At 28.4% G+C, this 17,797-nt stretch overlaps 2 protein-coding genes across 4 annotated transcripts; both read left to right on the top strand.

Annotated features, from left to right (window-relative positions):
- The first annotated feature begins 6,406 nt into the window (after positions 1-6,406).
- Positions 6,407-11,877, top strand: LOC101495661 (glycolipid transfer protein 1-like). 2 transcript variants are annotated; one of them, XM_004497922.4, is made up of 7 exons: positions 6,407-6,587; positions 7,484-7,608; positions 8,476-8,531; positions 8,734-8,864; positions 9,760-9,895; positions 10,648-10,779; positions 11,471-11,877. In XM_004497922.4, exons 2-7 carry the CDS (start codon positions 7,491-7,493, stop codon positions 11,504-11,506), a joined length of 609 nt encoding a protein of 202 aa, XP_004497979.1. In that variant the 5' UTR covers positions 6,407-6,587; positions 7,484-7,490; the 3' UTR covers positions 11,507-11,877. The 2 variants fall into 2 exon arrangements, with proteins under 2 accessions (XP_004497979.1, XP_027189798.1); XM_027333997.2 differs by lacking the exon at positions 6,407-6,587 and adding an exon at positions 6,594-6,738.
- A 1,334-nt stretch (positions 11,878-13,211) lies between these two features.
- Positions 13,212-16,474, top strand: LOC140918594 (uncharacterized). Of its 2 annotated transcripts, none has more exons than XM_004497919.4 (5): positions 13,212-13,299; positions 13,832-14,000; positions 14,844-14,941; positions 15,209-15,263; positions 15,872-16,474. In XM_004497919.4, exons 2-5 carry the CDS (start codon positions 13,943-13,945, stop codon positions 16,273-16,275), a joined length of 615 nt encoding a protein of 204 aa, XP_004497976.1. In that variant the 5' UTR covers positions 13,212-13,299; positions 13,832-13,942; the 3' UTR covers positions 16,276-16,474. The 2 variants fall into 2 exon arrangements, with proteins under 2 accessions (XP_004497976.1, XP_004497975.1); XM_004497918.4 differs by having other exon boundaries at positions 13,231-13,561.
- The last annotated feature ends 1,323 nt before the right edge of the window (positions 16,475-17,797 follow it).

The raw sequence follows: 17,797 nt of genomic DNA, 5'->3' as shown, positions 1-17,797 counted from the left end.
TTAGCATCCTACGATATCCATTAAAAATACGGTTATCTGTAATTAATTATGCAAAATTAATATTAACTTATATATATTCATTTCTCCTTAGTATTAAATATGAATATCGATTGCTTTTTAATATGATTTTGAAATAAATGTGTGTTTACGAAAGAGCGAGAAAAAAAAATTTATTAATGTGTTTGACAAGAATATGATATTGCTCCTACGTATCTCCCAGTGCGATAGAGAAAGCAAAACTATGTAGTTCTTGAGTAGAAAATGCAGATGCGTTGATTTTTTTTTAAAAAGAAAATTTGTTTTGTTATATAAAAAAATGTTTTGACGAGAAAATAAAGTGAGCTTGTTTGACTTGAATAATTATTTTGAAATGCGAGTGTTCAGACTATCAAGCTGTAAAACTCATGTCTTAAAAACTCAGAATAAAAAGATGTCTCATCTAGTTAATCCTTTTAAGAAAATTGTATATTATTTTCGATTTTAAAATTGAGTTTCAAAGCTACCAAGTAGTACAACTTGTGTCTTAACAACTCAAAGATTAAAAAAGATCACATATAGTAAATCAAATTTAAAAAGTTGATTTTTTATATTTATTTATTTATTTATAAAAATAAATTTTAGAATTATCAGGTTGTATAAATTGTGTTATACTACTCATAGATTAAAGGATGTCATTTCTAGTTAACTTTTAATAATAATTTTAATTTATTAATTTGTTTATGAGTTTTAATTTATTAATTTATCTGTGAAGATGAGATTTAGAACCGCCAAGTTGTCGCAACTTGTGTTCTAATAACTCAAAGATTCAAAAAATATCACATTTAGTTAATCTTTAATGAAATATTTGCTTGTTTTTTTTTTATGAAATTTGATATTTAAGTTATAAAGCAAAATAACTTTTTTTTCATAAAACAAAAATTAGCTCTAAATGGGTTGAGTTTATATGAACAGATTTTTGTTTTTTGATTAGAACCCAAACCCAACTTTACTTAAAAACAAAAATAAAAATTAAAAACATAGAATTCAAACCCTAGGTTACAAACTAAAAGGAGGCGGTCGCTTGGGTTGGTGCAGAACACATCAGTTGGAAAAAAAAAAAAAGAAGAAAAGAAATGAAAAAAAATGAAAAAAAAGAAGAAAAAAAAAAAGAAAGAAATTAAGAGGGAGAAAGAAGAAACTGAGAGAAGGGGGGAGATTCAGGCGCATAATGTGGTAGCGTCAAAAGACATGATTACCATTACGGCAGCGACGGTGACACTCGTCGGAGGTTTGTGATTTTTGGTTTTAATTTTTATTTTTCATTCATAATGTTATCTTATTTTTTCTCTAAATAAAAGTCTACATTCTCATAACAAAAGAATAATTATATGGTGAAGATAAGGAAAAAATAGATGTATTGTACAAGAGAAAAATACCTCCTTGATGTTTTCTATTTGTTTTTTTATAACTGATATTGCTTCTGATTTCTTCTTCTTCTCCTTCTTTATATGTGTTTTTTTTATAAGTTGAATTAATAACATATCCCCTCAAAAATCCATTTCTTTCTTTTGAAAACAAATGAAGATATATTTATAGAGTTTTTCAAATGTTTAGTTGCTTTCATGCTCTACCTTTGTACTTACCCATTAATTTATTTCTTTATGTTTAATTTCTTTGCTCACAATCTGAGTTCTTCTGCACATCTAATCCATTCACAGTGACTTGTTTTTATCTGATTATGTTCATCTACTGGACAAAGCTTGTTTGTTGGGCTAAAGAGCTTTTTTTACTTGCAACTTTGGTTAGTTTTGTACATGGATTCAACAACATTTGTCTGTTAGTTTTTTGTTACAAACTCATAATTTTTCCCTTTGCTATGTATCATGTGGCAATAGCTAAGGGCAAAGGGAATTTCTTTTTTTTATTAGTTAATTCATTACATACCATTTTTGACCATATTTTGCATCAAACCTTTAGTTATAAAATTATCATTTTTCTAAATAGTTATAACTCTCTGACTTATAAAATTATGTTTTTCTCTAATGAGTTACAAAAGGTACAAGGATAGTGCAAAAGCAAGGCAGTGCAGCAATAGAGCAGGCAACGCTTGTTTAAAATTGTAATTTGATTTGGCTTAATGTTAAAACCATAACTTGATTTGGCTTAATGTTTAAAACTGTAATTTAATTTGGCTTAATATTTAAAATTGTAGTTCGATTTGGCTTAATGTTTAAAATTGTAATTTGATTTGGCTTAATGTTTAAATTGTAATTTGATGAGACAAAATGAGTCTACTTATTACAATTAACTGTATAATTTTTATTTTATACATTTTTTTATTAATAATTATGAATGCATAAATATATACATCTTTATATATTTATTTTTTAAGTTTTCATAAAGAGAAGTAAAATAATGGCAAACAAAAAATTATAAATAAATGGATATTAGTACTCTTTGAATTATTTTAAATAAGTTGGACAAAATTGAGGCATTACTCATAGAAAGGAAGAACACGTGTGAGATGAAATTGTGAGAAATTGACATTTGTTAATTGTCAACTGAAAAAGAAAAAACTCTTGGGAATGGAAATATGAAACTCTAACATGCTTACCAGAAATAAGAAACGTCGACAAAAATTTGAAGTGGGGAGCCTTTCCTTTGCGAGCCACAAGAAGAAGAAGAAGAAGAGATATTATCCTTCGTATTCTCAATCTCCTTCTATTTTATGGGAAATAACATCAAAGGTGGGTTTTCTTTCCTTTTTCCTTGCATGCATGGGTGGTAGTAAATTTATGTAGGTGGAAGATTTGGGGATTATGGATTGAAATGAGAGTAAGTTATTGTGATTCTTTTAAGAGTTTGAACAATTTCTTCAAAATGTGTCATGCATGTAAGTAGTTTGTAGGGTTCTTGTTGAAATTGTTGTGTTAAGTTCAAGAAATTACTAATGTTATGATTTGTACCCCTTGATGTCACTTAAATGATTGAATGTTAGAATTTATTATTATTGTTTTGATGTTTTCCTCATGTCTTGATGATGCATACCTTTGAGATAGTAAAATAACATATAGAATGAAATTAATCAATTTTAAATTGATTTTGCAAAGAATGCATGTTAAATTGAAGTTGTAAATTTGGTATAAATCTAGAGTAATGTTAGCCTTGTTGTTTTCCAATTTAAAATGATGAACAATAGTGTTTTGAAGTCTTTTGAAATGCATTTTTCTCTCAAATTCGTAAAAGTATGTGTCATGTCAAGTTACAACAGGCGTCAAGCGCTACACATAGACGCCTGCCTAGCTTCTTGCAAGCCAGAGATATGGTGTCTAACGCTAGCTCTGGGCGCCTCACACTGGTTGGGATGCTTTTAAGGGGTGCCTGGCACTAGTAGAAGTTTCCTCGACTACCATAATTGATTTTTTGACCTTGTTTAATGTGTATTTCTATTTTTTCCTCATGTATGATTAATGTATTTACATTGATGATTGATATTATATACATTGCCACTTGATATGATTGATTATTATGATTGTAGTAAATATACACATGTTCTTTGTGGAATGTTCACTCATATAGCTTGTGTCATTGAAGAAGTTATTACACATGTGTACATATACACATATGTATATATAAATAGATGTATGCTTAGGATGAGAATCATAGGATCCATCCTAGCTAGATGGGCTCTCCTTATATATACGAATGGATGTGTAAGTGAAAGTAAGTAGGGCACTGCTTACAGATCGAATCATGTTCAATCTTACTAAAATATGTTAAGACATCCTTGTTGGTATAGGGTTTAAGTTATTAGGTTACTCGCACTTAGTGACTTAGACATTTTTTTTTCTCTCAAATATCCCATTTAAAAAAAATTAATATCCTATTTTAAAAATTATATATCAAGATGCTTTATTTTTTGGGGCCTTCAGGAGATCATAATTTCGGCATGTGATCATGTGTTGCATTTTTTTTTCTTTCAGTTTTAGAAGGTTGAATCATGGGGATGCGACCATGTATATATATATATATATATATATATATATATATATACATGGTCGCATCCCCATGATTCAACCTTCTAAAACTGAAAGAAAAAAAAATGCAACACATGATCACATGCCGAAATTATGATCTCCTGAAGGCCCCAAAAAATAAAGCATCTTGATATATAATTTTTAAAATAGGATATTAATTTTTTTTAAATGGGATATTTGAGAGAAAAAAAAAACATCATTATATCCTTTTTTTAAATAAAAAATCAAATACCTTACTTTTTATGTACTAGGTCACATTCCTAAATTACTGACTATATAGAAGAACAATATTATTTTTTCGTACTAGGCCTCATTTTAGAGATGCAATCATTTACTCTATTTACTTTCTCATTTATTTATTTTAATTTTAAGGGAGGGTGTCCATTTGAGATGCGACTCCTTGCCCTCCATTTTTGTTTTTTTTAATGTTATTTAATAAAAAAATGAAAATTTAAATAAATAATAATCAAATAATTATTTATTAATAAAAAATATTACCTAATTGATTATAATTTAGTATCAAAATTAATAAAAATTGTAGATATTAGACAAATGAGCAATAGGATTTAAATAATGTGTTCTATTATAATCTGGTAATATATATCGTTTGTATTTTTTGGAATTTTATTTTTAATATCCATTTCGATTCTAATGTCGTTTTACATTTTTTTTAATAGTTACATTTTTATTTTTATCTATGGTTATCTTACCTTTTTAAACTATCACTCATAAAGTTAAAATTAATTAAGTGTTCCAAAATAGTAACTATATTAGAATCAAAATAGATGCTAGAGATAAAGTCCCAAGAAGATAGAGCTTATGTTCGGTACTCGAGCACAATAAAAAAATATTGTGGCAATCATAATGTGATTTGGTAGAGGAAAATAGAGATTAGAGAGATAAGAAAATTATGGATTCAACTCACCTCAATAACTAAGAACATATTTAGAAGGAGGTCGATAGAGGTTATGGTCCTCTTAAACTTTTATATATATATTTTTTATATTAGTATGATATTATAATTTTGTCTTCATGTTTCTACATATTTCTTTTTCTTTTTTTTTAACTTCATATGATTATTTGTTTTTTACCCAGTATATTAGATTTTAAACATTTTTAATCAAGTAAAATATAAAAACAAATATTTATTAGAAACTTAATTTATTTTACCTTTTTTCAAGCGCCCTTACCGATTCACAAGATTAGTTCTTTTAATACTTTTTTGATAATATTAATTTTGGATATATCTTATAGTTTCTTAATTTTTTTTGTATATAATGTGAATTTGAAACTGTATTTTTATTTACTAAATTATATTTAGTTCAATTGTAGTTTTGATCCCTATATTTATACTGATCCACAGAATCGGTCTCCCTATTTTAAAAGTCGATAGTTTTAGTCTCTCTCACACACATATTTTTTAACTAAAAAAATGATGTAATATATTTCAAATGACATATGTATTTAATTATTCATATGTCATTAATTAAATTAAAAATATGAAAAATTCAAAATTTCCAAAATTGAAATTTAAGTTTTCACGGCATTTTCTTTCAAGTTCATGAGTCTTAATCACTCTACATCATCGTATCATATGTCACGTTATTTAAAACATCTCACAACATCATTTTTTAGTTAAAAAAATCAGAAGGAGGGACCGAAACCATCGACTTTTAAAATAAGAGACTAATTTCGTGAATCAATATAAATAGAGAGACTAAAATTGCAATTAGACTATTATACTTTTAAACTCCCTAAACATAATTTCTGACTCTATCCCCGTCTATAACAAATTAATATATTTCATAATATTTATGTATTTTATTATTAATTATAATCGATTAAGTAGTATTATTAAATAATTAACATTTTTATTATTAATAACTTTAATTTTTTATAAATAACGTTAAAAGAAACGGTCGGTTCTCCAAGATACAACTTAGTATCCAAAAATAATTTTTGTTTCTTTTTATAGCAAGAATTTAGAAATGTAATATATTGAATATTCAAATAATAGAGTATTTTTGTATTTTTTTTTTCGAAAATAGAATATTTAAAAAAAGAAAAAGATATAGCAGAAATAATCGTTATTTTTTAAATTAATCACTTTTCAGAAGTTATTATTATTATTTTTTGGATTTTTTATTTGTTTGTTATAATTTTTTAAAAATAAATAAATTCGACTACTTCAAATAAAAAATTATTTTGAATAATTAATAATTTTAAAATAAGTGATTTTTATTATCATAAATAAATAAATATAAAATAATTAGTTTTTCAAAAATCTCTTAAGAAGATTACTCAATCTCTAGATAATGAAATAAAGTTAGTTTTTTTTATAGTAAGTAAAAAGATTATTACCCCTTAAGATCAAAGTTCATTAACGTAAGGTTTTTGATGAAGTTTCGTTTTTTCATGAACTGTTAGGATCTGGAACCGCGTAACCAAAGGAAAACGGACAAAGAGGGAAAAACCAGTCATTTTGGTATCTGATTCTCATCTCACACACCATTCTGATCTCATCATTGCATTACAGTTCTCTCCCTCCACTCTCGCCATTCAATATTCTACGTATATTTCATCTCTCTTCTAATTCTTTTTTCTGTTCATGGATTAATGCTTTCTTGCTTTTTTTGTTTTTTCCCTAGAAAACTGTGTTGTTTTTTTGGAAAAAAGTTGTCAATAAGGGTTTAAATTGGTGGCTTCAAAATATTGTTCATGTGTATGTAATCTGATCTGTCTTATGATTTTTCCCAATCTCAGTTGGAGTTTGGTTTTTTAGGAAAGCTAATTGTGATGATCTGATAGAATTTAGAACTCTGCATAGTTGTAAGAAAGTTTTATGCTTTTTAAATTGATTGTGTATGTTTTTTTTATTTTATTTCTCAGTGTCTTCAATGAATCCTGTCTTTTATTAGCTATAAAGTCAGCTAGTCTCTCATGAAAGTTCTTAATTTATCTTCTATAATTTCCTATTCTTAAATTTTTTATTGTTCGGAAAAATAATATTTGAATGCTTGAATTTTAGTGGCTCATATGTTTTTTTTAATAGGCAAATGTTAGTATCTTAGTTGTTGTTATGTTAGTATTTTCTTTCTTCACAGGGTTTGAACCGGTCTTTTAACTCGTCAAACTCTTTTAAATCTTAGCTCAAACCAGTTGAAGCAACCAACCCCTCCTTTAGTGGCTCATATGTATGTAGATTAAGTGTTGTCAAATAGTTACTATAGTGGCGCTATAGCATAGTGGAATTTGGACCAATTGCAATTATTCTGCATTACACTATTTTGTTGTCAAGTAGCCGTCATTGCGGTGCTATAGCACTTTAGTATAGCATAATTTGATTAAATTGCTATTTTCCGTGATCCGCAATTGACAACAATGTGTAGATTTGATCTTTGGCTTGATAAGGGGTTGCTACTTGCTAATATATTTGTTTGGTTTAACATTGTTATTTGCCGCTAAAGCGTAAAAATGGAGGGGACTGTCTTCACTCCTGCACTGGAAGAGCTTCAGCATGTAAAGTCTGAGCAAGGAGAGATTCTAACCAAACATTTCTTGGATGCGTGCCGACACATATTGCCTGTTATAGGTGCATGTTTATGGTCCCTTATTAGACATTTTTCAATGTGTGTTAATCTTTTTTGTTTGTGTTTTTTATTTCGCAAGAGTAAACAGTCACTTTGGTCTCTGAATGTGTGAGGTGCTGTCACAATAGTCCTTGAATGTATCAAAATTGCATAAGCAATCCTAAATTTATCTTTTGTTAGTCATTTTGGTCCTGAAATAGATCTTTAGTTAGTCATTTTAATTCTCAAATGTGTATTTTGTTGGTCAATTTAATCTATAAAATTACTAATAAAAGAGATATTGGGGAAGTATTTGCAATTTCGGTACATTAGGAAGTATAGTGACTATGTTTCACACATTCAGGGACCAAAATGGTGGTTTACTCTTTCGCAAAGGAAAAATCCAATTATTCTTGTGATTATATGTGCTAGATCTTAATGAAATGTTCACTCTTTGAGCCATGAAAGATTCATAAAAGTGATATTTTCTACAGTGGACTTCTGTTCCATCGATCACCTTCTTTATAGCATTCATAGTCAAGATATATTTTTTGTCACGAAAATGTGGAAACTATTTTGATTGCTTTTAATGTATCTATTGTGGTCACTTAGCTATCTATATATTCAAATTATAAGAGTTTATTCATTAAAATGGGAAATTATGTAAAAATCAGGATGATCGGTATTCGTTTTAGAGCAGAAACTTGTCTATCGTGTGTAGGACTGTAGGAGTGATTTTTGTGTTACAATCTAACACTACGACCTCAATATGTGCAGAAAATAGTTTGTGAAACTATTCCGTGATATAGTGTCTGCATAAACATCAAATGTATGATATGAATACTTGTATCTGATTAAAAGAACTAATGATTTTTTTTTTTTTGCAACAGATAAGTTTGGAGCTGCTATGACCCTTGTTAAATCTGACATAGGTGGTAATATAACGGTATGTTTCTGTCAATGACTCTTTCTGAGTCTTGTTTGAATGTATGTGTGATCATATGCTATCTAGCACCTTTGGATGCATTCCTCTTTATTTCTTGTGATGATTTTGGTTACAGATATTATTGGTATGTACATGTTTCAAAAGTATATCCGTATCATATGCTATAGGTTCTCACACTATACCATATTGATTTACATGGCAGAGATTGGAAACTTTACATTCATCCAATCCAACGAGATTTAATTGCCTATACAGTTTGGTACAAGTAGAGATTGAAACAAAAACTGCTAAATCATCATCCAGTTGTACCAATGGACTTCTTTGGCTCACAAGGTAGTGAGTGGCATGCAGTTTCCATTTAACTTGTCTTTCATGTTTGTATGACATTCTCAAATCTGTTATTAAGAGAACATTTTTGTATAATTTGTTATACGGTGAACATAACAGTGTAGTCAAATAGCGACTAGAGCGTAGGGGAATTTTAACAAACAGAGATTGTTCTAGATACGTGATTTGGTACAAAGTGTTGTCAAATAGAGGCTATAGCAACGCTTTAAAACAGTAGCATAGCAGAATTAGAACAAACCGCTATTTTCCACGATATGCAATTGACAACACTGAACATAAGAATATTGACACATGTATGCATAATCTATGCATGCCGTGATATTAAGCACAAATGTTTTAACGTTATAAATATGTCATGAAGCAACTCGAGTTGGGAGAAAGTAGGAGTAATACTATTTAATGAAAGAATTATAGAATCTAGTCCAAGATTGTTTGGCCATGCGAGAAGAAGTAGACTAGTAACAGCTCTAATAAGGACCAATGAGAGTTGATTAGATGAAGACCAATAGAAGCCTAACAAATAGAGATGGAGGAAGACTGAGGAAAAATAATTTATTTGATCAAAAAGTGTTGGCGAGATACCAATAAAACAGACGTAGATGTAAATGAACTTATTCAAAACTTGGTATTTGACAGTTGACATAATACAATGATGTTTGATCATGTAGTCTATCCCCATCTAGTGAAAAAGCTTTTGTTGCTGTTGTATATCATTCATCACTATATGGAACCTTTGCCCTAGCTTCAACGAACTTTTTAACTTCTTTTATTTCTTTTGAACTGATCACGCTTCTATTAGTCAGCTTATTATTAGTTGCTATTAATTGCTCATGCAATATTATTTAGGATAATTTTATTTCTCTAACTCGAAAATCTTCAGAGCAATGGATTTCTTGGTGGCTTTGTTCCAAAACTTGATTCAGCATGAGGATTGGTCAATGTCACAAGCCTGTACTGATGCCTACAACAAGACTCTGAAGAAGTGGCATGGCTGGCTTGCTAGTTCAAGCTTCACTGTAATGCTCTTTCCATGCTTTGTTGTTATAATCTTGAAACTTGATAGAAACATAATTTGATCTTCACCGTATAATATTGCTTCACATTGGCCTAGGTCTATTGAATGTTCCTAGAAAATGCTCTGAGTTGCCTATTGTGCTGTCGTTTTTGTGCAATCTTTGTTCCTAACTGTGTGAATGCTACATTTTAGACTTTAACTTTATTTATATTAATTTTCTATAGTTTAAGCTCTGTTTAGATAAACAACTTAATTAAACGCTTATAACATCAGCGCTTATGCATAAGCTTTTTTTATAGCAAAATATAAAATAAAGTCTAATTATTTTCATAAATTATCTTGAAGAGTTTATGGAAATAAAGCTGAAAACAACTTATGGACGTGTCATAAGCTGTTTCCATAAGTTCTGTCAAACAATCTCACAAGTACTTATGCTAGTAGATAAACTTAAATAAGTCAATGCAAACAGACCCTTAGACTTGTAGTATATTGGGTTTCTTGAAAAGATTTTAGCTAACCGGTGTTGTGATCTAGAAAGCATTTAAATATTGACAATATAATAAAGCGACATCTTTATATTCTAGCTTCTACATAGCAATTTATTCAACTTAGATCAAGACACTTAAACACCATGCAGTTTTCCCTCTCCGTCAATGTTCCCCTGTTTGTACTTTTCAGTTGTTCCGTTTTCCCGTCAAGGATGATTATAGTATATGGAACTGACTATGTATTTGGGATGCGTTAAACCTACAGGTAGTCATGAAGCTCGCACCAGACAGGAAAAAGTTCATGGAGGTGATAGGAGGCACTGGTGATATCAATGCTGACATACAGAAATTTTGTACAACCTTCTCTCCTCTCCTTGAAGAGAATCACAAGTTTCTGGTAAGATCTCTTTTAGATCATTTCTGGTCTTATTTTACTACTGGCATTGATCTGAATGATTATTAATACTACCTCTGTTTTTAATATAAGCCTTCTTTGGAAAAACAAATTGTCTCTAGATATTAGTCATTTGCAATTTACTAGATACATTTATTGTTCCTTTTCCAAATATATCCCTTATTAAAAGCATCAATTTGTCTTGGAATATGAAAAATCAACATTGAATATATCTATACACAAAGGGTAATTTAGTAATAGTCATACACAAAATATAAACATTAATTACACTATCATCTTTTCTTAGTATATGTGAAATATGCAATGGGTGGCTTTTAAAAAGGGACGTAGGTGTAGTATTAATAATTTCACTCTAACATTGAATCAATACACAAGTTATTTAAAAAGTAAAGAAAGGACGCATGTGATTAAATTGTTTTATGAAAATTTTAACGCGAGGATAAAATTATATGAACTGAATCGCTGATAAAAGAATAGATAATATGGTGAACATCAAAATATGAGTATCGACAATGTTAATATGTGACATCAAATCAATACACAAGTTAATAGAATGATGTTAGTTGTATCGCAGAAAGAGGTTTGAGGAGGGGTTACTCTTATTCATAGGGTGCCGAATAGCAATTTTAAACTTGATTTGTGTGCTTTAACTTAACTTACTCTTTTGGCACAGTCGCGTTTCCGGTTGGATGATATGAAGGCATCATGAATCACAGATTCATGGTCAAATATACCTTATGAGTTGCTCTTGCATGGAATCATGGGTAGAAGTTCCTGATGAAGGGCTCTTGCATGTTCACTCTACTATTATATCCATGTTTTCACCTTTGACATATCAACTAGCCTGATAAATAAGGATTATCTTAAATGTGCCTCTAATTACTCTAGAATTTTATTCTGCCAAAATTGTTACTATCAATTAGTTTACTGTGAGCCTAGGGCTACTAGAAAAGTTCATTGACTTGTTTTAACAGTTTGGTTTGGGCTAGAACTATACTGGTTCAACTTTTGCTCATTGTATGGCTGCTTGTTATTCTATCCTAAAAGATATAGAGTAAACTACACTCATGTTGTGATAAATTATGTTGTTCTCTCCTCTTTTAAAAAAATATTATATTCCCTCCATCTCTAAGTATAGTATTTAGGACCTTATTGACTAAGTGATCAATAAGTGAAATGTTTAGTTTTGTGGTGAGATTGACGAAATCACAAAGAACAACTACGATTTTGAAATAGTTTATGTTGTTGTATAATATATTACAAATTGCAGATAAAGAGGAAATATAATTACTGTATATTTTAAAACAATAATAATTAATGTAACTGAATATTTAAAAAGTATCTCATAAAAATGGATAATCAAATTTTTTGAAAGAGTCATATAGGACGGAATGATTATTTCTTTTCTAATACACAAGTAACTCTAATATAATAACAAAAGCAACTACCCTCACACTAATTAAGAAATTTATTTGAATGCAGATATGCTTTTTTTCTCAAGATAAATTAGTGTGTTTTCCAATGTACCCTTCACATGAACTTGTTTCCTCAAAAAAAAGAAAATTACTTATATTTAAAACTATTAAATATATGTACTTTTTGGTTTACATTGAGATGATAAGCCATTGGGTTTTTCTTTAATCATATAATTAAATAGAATTTCTCATGTGTTTCTTAGCACTACCATTGTCTTTTTTGACTTTTTTTTTTTAAAAAACAAGAGAAATTTATTAGAACAACCCCTGAGCATCACCATTGTCTATAAATTGGTTAGGAGGGAGAGACTTCATTAAAATTTGTTGGTTTGACAAAGATTAGTTATTAATGAAGTTGGTGAATACTTCACACTTAAAATATGCTTAGTAAAAAATTCTAAAAGTTCAATTCATAATTTTTTTCATATTAATAGAAGTTACAAACTTTTATTATTTAATATATAATTTTTATTTCTAAATATCTAACAATTAATTTCATCCAATGAGCAATTTACAATTTGTTATATATTAGAGTGAACACTAATCTCTTTCAAATGTTCTATTTTGACTATTTATATGTTTTCAAATTAATAGCATTGCCTTATTATTACTACTACTACTATTATTATAATAATATAAGATAATATAATGAATTGTTATCACAATTTGAAGTTAAAAAAGAAAAATGCAAAGAAGAAAACTCCCAACCCAACAATTCTCTAATTATTAATAGAATAAATATTAGCTTATTTATGGTACACTAATGAATGATCATCATATCTCAACCTTATTTTTCGTGCTTTCATTAGTAAAAAGCTATTCAAAAACATTGAGCCCAAATATAGCATTTTGCACCTGAAAATTTGTAGTGTTTGTATATCTGGACTTTCACCTAAAAAAACGTTAAACTATTGGTTTTGATTTGTCTCTCAAACCGGTAATGTGTGTTGTCGATCATAAACCACTTTCTCTCTGATTTTTCACTTTTGAGATTTTTGATTCCACCCCTCAAGTCTCCATCTTCTTGGTTGGTTTCTTCTCTCACAACAACAACACAAATATATACAAAAACCAACCAAGAAGCATGTGCATCTCTATTTTTGCATGACTTCTCTCTCCCATATTCACCTTGCCAATTTTTAATTTTTTTTTTTTTTAATATATGTTTTCTTCACTCACCTACATGTGCTTAATAAGATTTTGTTGTTTCAACATTATTAGTTGGAGGCCTAAACATTAAGTCATGTTGTTATGATTAATTTCAAGTTTATACATTTTTCTTCTTAAAGGTACCCTTTTTGTTTTATTATTAATTTTCACTTGTTTTTCAACTAATTTTTTATTTTTTATTTTCTCAAACATTTTACCTATTGGAGGTAGTTGCAAACAATTTTAAAAAACATGAACAACTTAATTAATTGCATTTTTGAAACCGCATAAACATTCAATTTATTGTGTATCGTTATAATTAGAGATGAATATCATGTTTTTTGTTAATTCAACTTTTTCTAGTAATGTATGATTTTTTATATGATCAATTGACAAATTTTTTTTTTCAGGAAGTTTTAGTTGGTTTATTGAAGATTGAAGATTGAAGCATCAACAACACCTTTTAAGTGGAAGTTTTTTTGGTACAAATAAATCAACAAGAGTTTCATTCTTAATAATTAATGTCGACAAAGGTGAAAGGCCTCCTTAAAGGACTTAGATACATTTCTCAAATATTTGGTAAGTACTATAATCTCCTTTCTCATAACAAATAAATTTTAAATTAATGGAAAAGTACAATTTTCTTTCCTCCATGCAAAGTCATGGATTTTATTAAACATCTCCCTATCTTTATGTATTTGTATGTGTATAAGAAAGGGGAAAGGAAAGGAAGAAAGCTGATAGAGGAAGAGCATAATTTTATTTAAAATTTGATTTGGAGTTCAGGTATATAAATAATATTGTTATGTTTTAATCAAACTTTTGTAATTTTGTTGTAATTCAGCTATTTTTAGCTTGATGTTAAAAATTGGTGGTTAAGAGTTTTCAATTTTATTATTATTGAAAGCTAAATTGTTAATTTCATAAATTGTACGCGGTGGTTATTAAATGTAGTTAGTTCCAATAGTAACGAAATTGTGAATTTTAGTAAACTAATTTGAACCTTCGGATTCTTGTGTACAATTGGTCAAGGAGAATCAATCATGTGTGGTTGAATATGTTTTTTTGAGGTTAGTCAAAGCTAAATCATAATTAATATTTGTACCTATAACATCGTTAAAATATATTTCTCTCATTGGCCACAAGTCACTTTTGTATGATGTAAGAAATTAAATACTATTTCATCTAATTCTAATTATAAGCATTCATTATATATTTTAGATATATGAAGAAAAAAAGTAGTAATGTAACTAATATTCATAATTTTCGTATAACTATTACTAAATTACTTTTTGTATATAAACATATTCATATTGACTTTTCATATTTAAAGATTTAATTACTTATTGTCAATTTAGTTATGATTCAAGGGTGAAAGTTATGAATTGTTTGGTGGTGAATAAATTGTAATGATTTGTGCAGAAGAAAAAGAAGATGAAATCCAAATTGGGTTCCCAACCGATGTAAAACATGTAGCACATATTGGTTCAGATGATCCATCAGCAAATGCACCTAGCTGGGTATTATTTTCATTATTTCCTATCTCATTTTTAAAAGTTTAAATATACATTTAATCTATGTAAATATATTTTTTTTCTTTGTTTAGTTTTTTTTTTTGTTATGGTAAATATATCACATTTTGTATTTTGTTTTTATTATTTTATTTTAATTCCTATAATTTTTTTTTTCAGAGGAACTAAAATCAAATATTCTTCTACATATTTTAATTAGTTTGTCATTTTTCCTCATAAAGCCTTATTCTATGTTCAATTTGAAAACTTATGCAGATGAATGAGTACAAAGGAACAAACCCCTCAGGAAACTCTAATGAGAAGGTTGAAGGTTTGTATATATTTCTTCTCATACAGCAATTTTGTGTGTGAATAAACTAAGTATTTTTGCTTGCTTACCATATTGTCACACACACTACACATTATATATGTGTTGATTAATGGTTTATGAATTTTTTAAATGCACTAGACAATGAAAAAGTGTATAGCCTATAGAAATACTCAGAATTTTAAATAAAATTTTGCAATGGTGATATGAGTTACTATATAACAGTTTTTTATATCGTCGAAACTAATATTGAATTGTAATTGAGGTTGTATTAAAGTGCAATTTGCTACAATATCAAAGATTAGAATGCTACCATATATTACTATTATTTATAAAACCCTAGGAATTCTTCATGTGAGGCCTCTAAATCTAGTTCCATGTATCCACGTTGTCACCATGTCAACCATCAATGGGTCGATATTAGACCATCTAGATTTTAAATTCTATTTTTTCATTTTTTAAACATTAAAATTTATATCGAATATTGAAATCTTCGATCTTGATTTAACGGTCATCAATGTGATGATTGTGTGAGTTCGTAGATTATTGTCTAGAAACAAATAAAATATGTGTTTCATCTTATAAAAAAAAATATAATTTTTTTTTTCCAGAAAATAAGGTCAAGTCGCCGAAAGGGAAATCATCCAAGAGTCGGCATCTAGTTCCAAAGTCAAGACACGAATCAATCGACACTGAGTCCAACACGGTCAAGAAGACCACGCGCCGCCACCATCGATCATCAGACCCATCTGCAGACGCCTCAACAAACGATTCATCAGGCGGTTCTCGACATAGGCGACACCGTCGTAGTTCAAACAACGGCTCCGAGTCGCCGTCAACAGATATTCCACCAACGGGCACCAAAACCCATCGGAGGAAATCAAAGAATTCTGAAGATGGCTCAGTAAAAAAGCCATCTTCAAGGAGATCATCCAAAGGGGATTCATTAACTGATATTTCCATTTCAGATTTCGGATCTGGGTCTGTTCCCGAAAGTGAAAACGGACCCAAATAGAGTTTTTAAATAAATTTTAATTTAAATTGGAGTGAGTAAGAGATAAAGTAATGCTCTTGTTATTGTCATCCTAATAATTAACCATAAATTGTTAGAGAGAGAAGAAGAGGAAGTAAATGTTGTTTGCTTTCCAAGTTGTAAATTACATATTTTTGATGCAATGTTTTATATGGGGTGTCACTTCAATCCCTTTTCTTCACATGAATGTCTTTGTTTATATATATTTTTATTTAAAAATACCGATGAATTGCACATATTAAATATGAAAAAAAAAGGATTATTACTTATTTGAATTTAAATTCTAACATATCAAATATTATTGTATCCATCATTTTAATTGTATTTACGAAACTTTAATATATATTACAATATTTTTCTTTTTATATCTTGTACCTTCTTTTGTTCTAAAATTTATTATTTAGTTAGATGTTCTTTTTACTATTGACATTTCAATATTATTAGCTGGGAACTTTAGTCTTAAAATGAAAATTAGTTACTCTTTATTATTTACTTACTTAAATTCATAACTCAATTTTTTTTTAAGTGTTTGTTATATCTATTTTTGACCCCCTTAATCTATTTAGTTTAATGAAGAAAATATATTTTAACGAAGGAAAAGAAAGGGGAAAGGAGAAGAATCAATTGAAGGGGAAATGTCTTTGGTATAAAAGGTGCAAGATGGAGAAATAGATTTTAATTAAATTTAGGTTTAGTTAAGAGTATAGAGATAGAGCTTAAATGGTTTACTAGTGATTTTGAACTCTTCATTTCCCCTTCAAATCTTTCAAAATGGATAAGAAGCAAAAATAGGTTTTTTTAGAGATTTTGTTTCGCTCTACTTTTAAAAATTTAATCAAACAAATATAATATAAAATAGGCTAAATTACATCTGTGGTCCCTTAACTTAATTTCAGGTAACGTTTTAGTCCTTTATCTTTTTTTTCTTCCCAATTTAGTCATTTATTCCTAAAAATATCAAATAAAGTATGAAAATATGAGTTTATTTGAAGATTTGCGTTACGAATTTGATGAAATTTGTATTATATTGAAGAATATAATTAATTTTATGAGTTTTGATTGAAATTTTTTTTGAATTTTTGTATATAAAAGGATATCATTGTTGAAATTTTAAAACATAAAATATCAAATTGTCACTTAAAATTAAAATAAAGGACCAAGTCGGGAAAAAATAAAGATAAAGGACTAAAACGTTACCTGAAATTAAGTTAAGGGACCACAAATGTAATTTAGCCTATAAAATATTGCATTATCTCTCCTCCTATTTCCTCCAAGCAAATAAATCGTGTTCATTTTCAACTCACTAAAATTAGTCCATTTAACAAACCAAACATACATCTCAGTCGTGACAATTCAAGTTGTGAGTGGTGAAATGTGTAGAAGTTTGAGTAACCGAGATTAAACATCATTTAATTAACAATGAAGGTGAATATTAATAAAGGTAAATGTAACTTCTTGTAAAATATATTAATGAAAGTGAATTGATCTCCACAATTTAAATGAC

This window comes from Cicer arietinum, chromosome 4 (assembly GCF_000331145.2).
Source record: "Cicer arietinum cultivar CDC Frontier isolate Library 1 chromosome 4, Cicar.CDCFrontier_v2.0, whole genome shotgun sequence".
Taxonomy (NCBI): Eukaryota; Viridiplantae; Streptophyta; class Magnoliopsida; order Fabales; family Fabaceae; genus Cicer; species Cicer arietinum.
This window is presented reverse-complemented; position numbering and strand designations above follow the sequence as displayed.

What these genes read in the sequence shown, in the direction of transcription:
- LOC140918594 (XM_004497919.4), top strand. Translation starts at nt 13,943, where the DNA reads ATGTCGACAAAGGTGAAAGGCCTCCTTAAAGGACTTAGATACATTTCT. An exon ending in CAGCAAATGCACCTAGCTGG is followed by an intron (nt 14,942 to 15,208) that starts GTATTATTTTCA and finishes AAACTTATGCAG; the next exon opens with ATGAATGAGTACAAAGGAAC. An exon ending in CTCTAATGAGAAGGTTGAAG is followed by an intron (nt 15,264 to 15,871) that starts GTTTGTATATAT and finishes TTTTTTTTCCAG; the next exon opens with AAAATAAGGTCAAGTCGCCG.
- LOC101495661 (XM_004497922.4), top strand. Translation starts at nt 7,491, where the DNA reads ATGGAGGGGACTGTCTTCACTCCTGCACTGGAAGAGCTTCAGCATGTA. An exon ending in ACATAGGTGGTAATATAACG is followed by an intron (nt 8,532 to 8,733) that starts GTATGTTTCTGT and finishes TTTACATGGCAG; the next exon opens with AGATTGGAAACTTTACATTC. An exon ending in TTGCTAGTTCAAGCTTCACT is followed by an intron (nt 9,896 to 10,647) that starts GTAATGCTCTTT and finishes TTAAACCTACAG; the next exon opens with GTAGTCATGAAGCTCGCACC.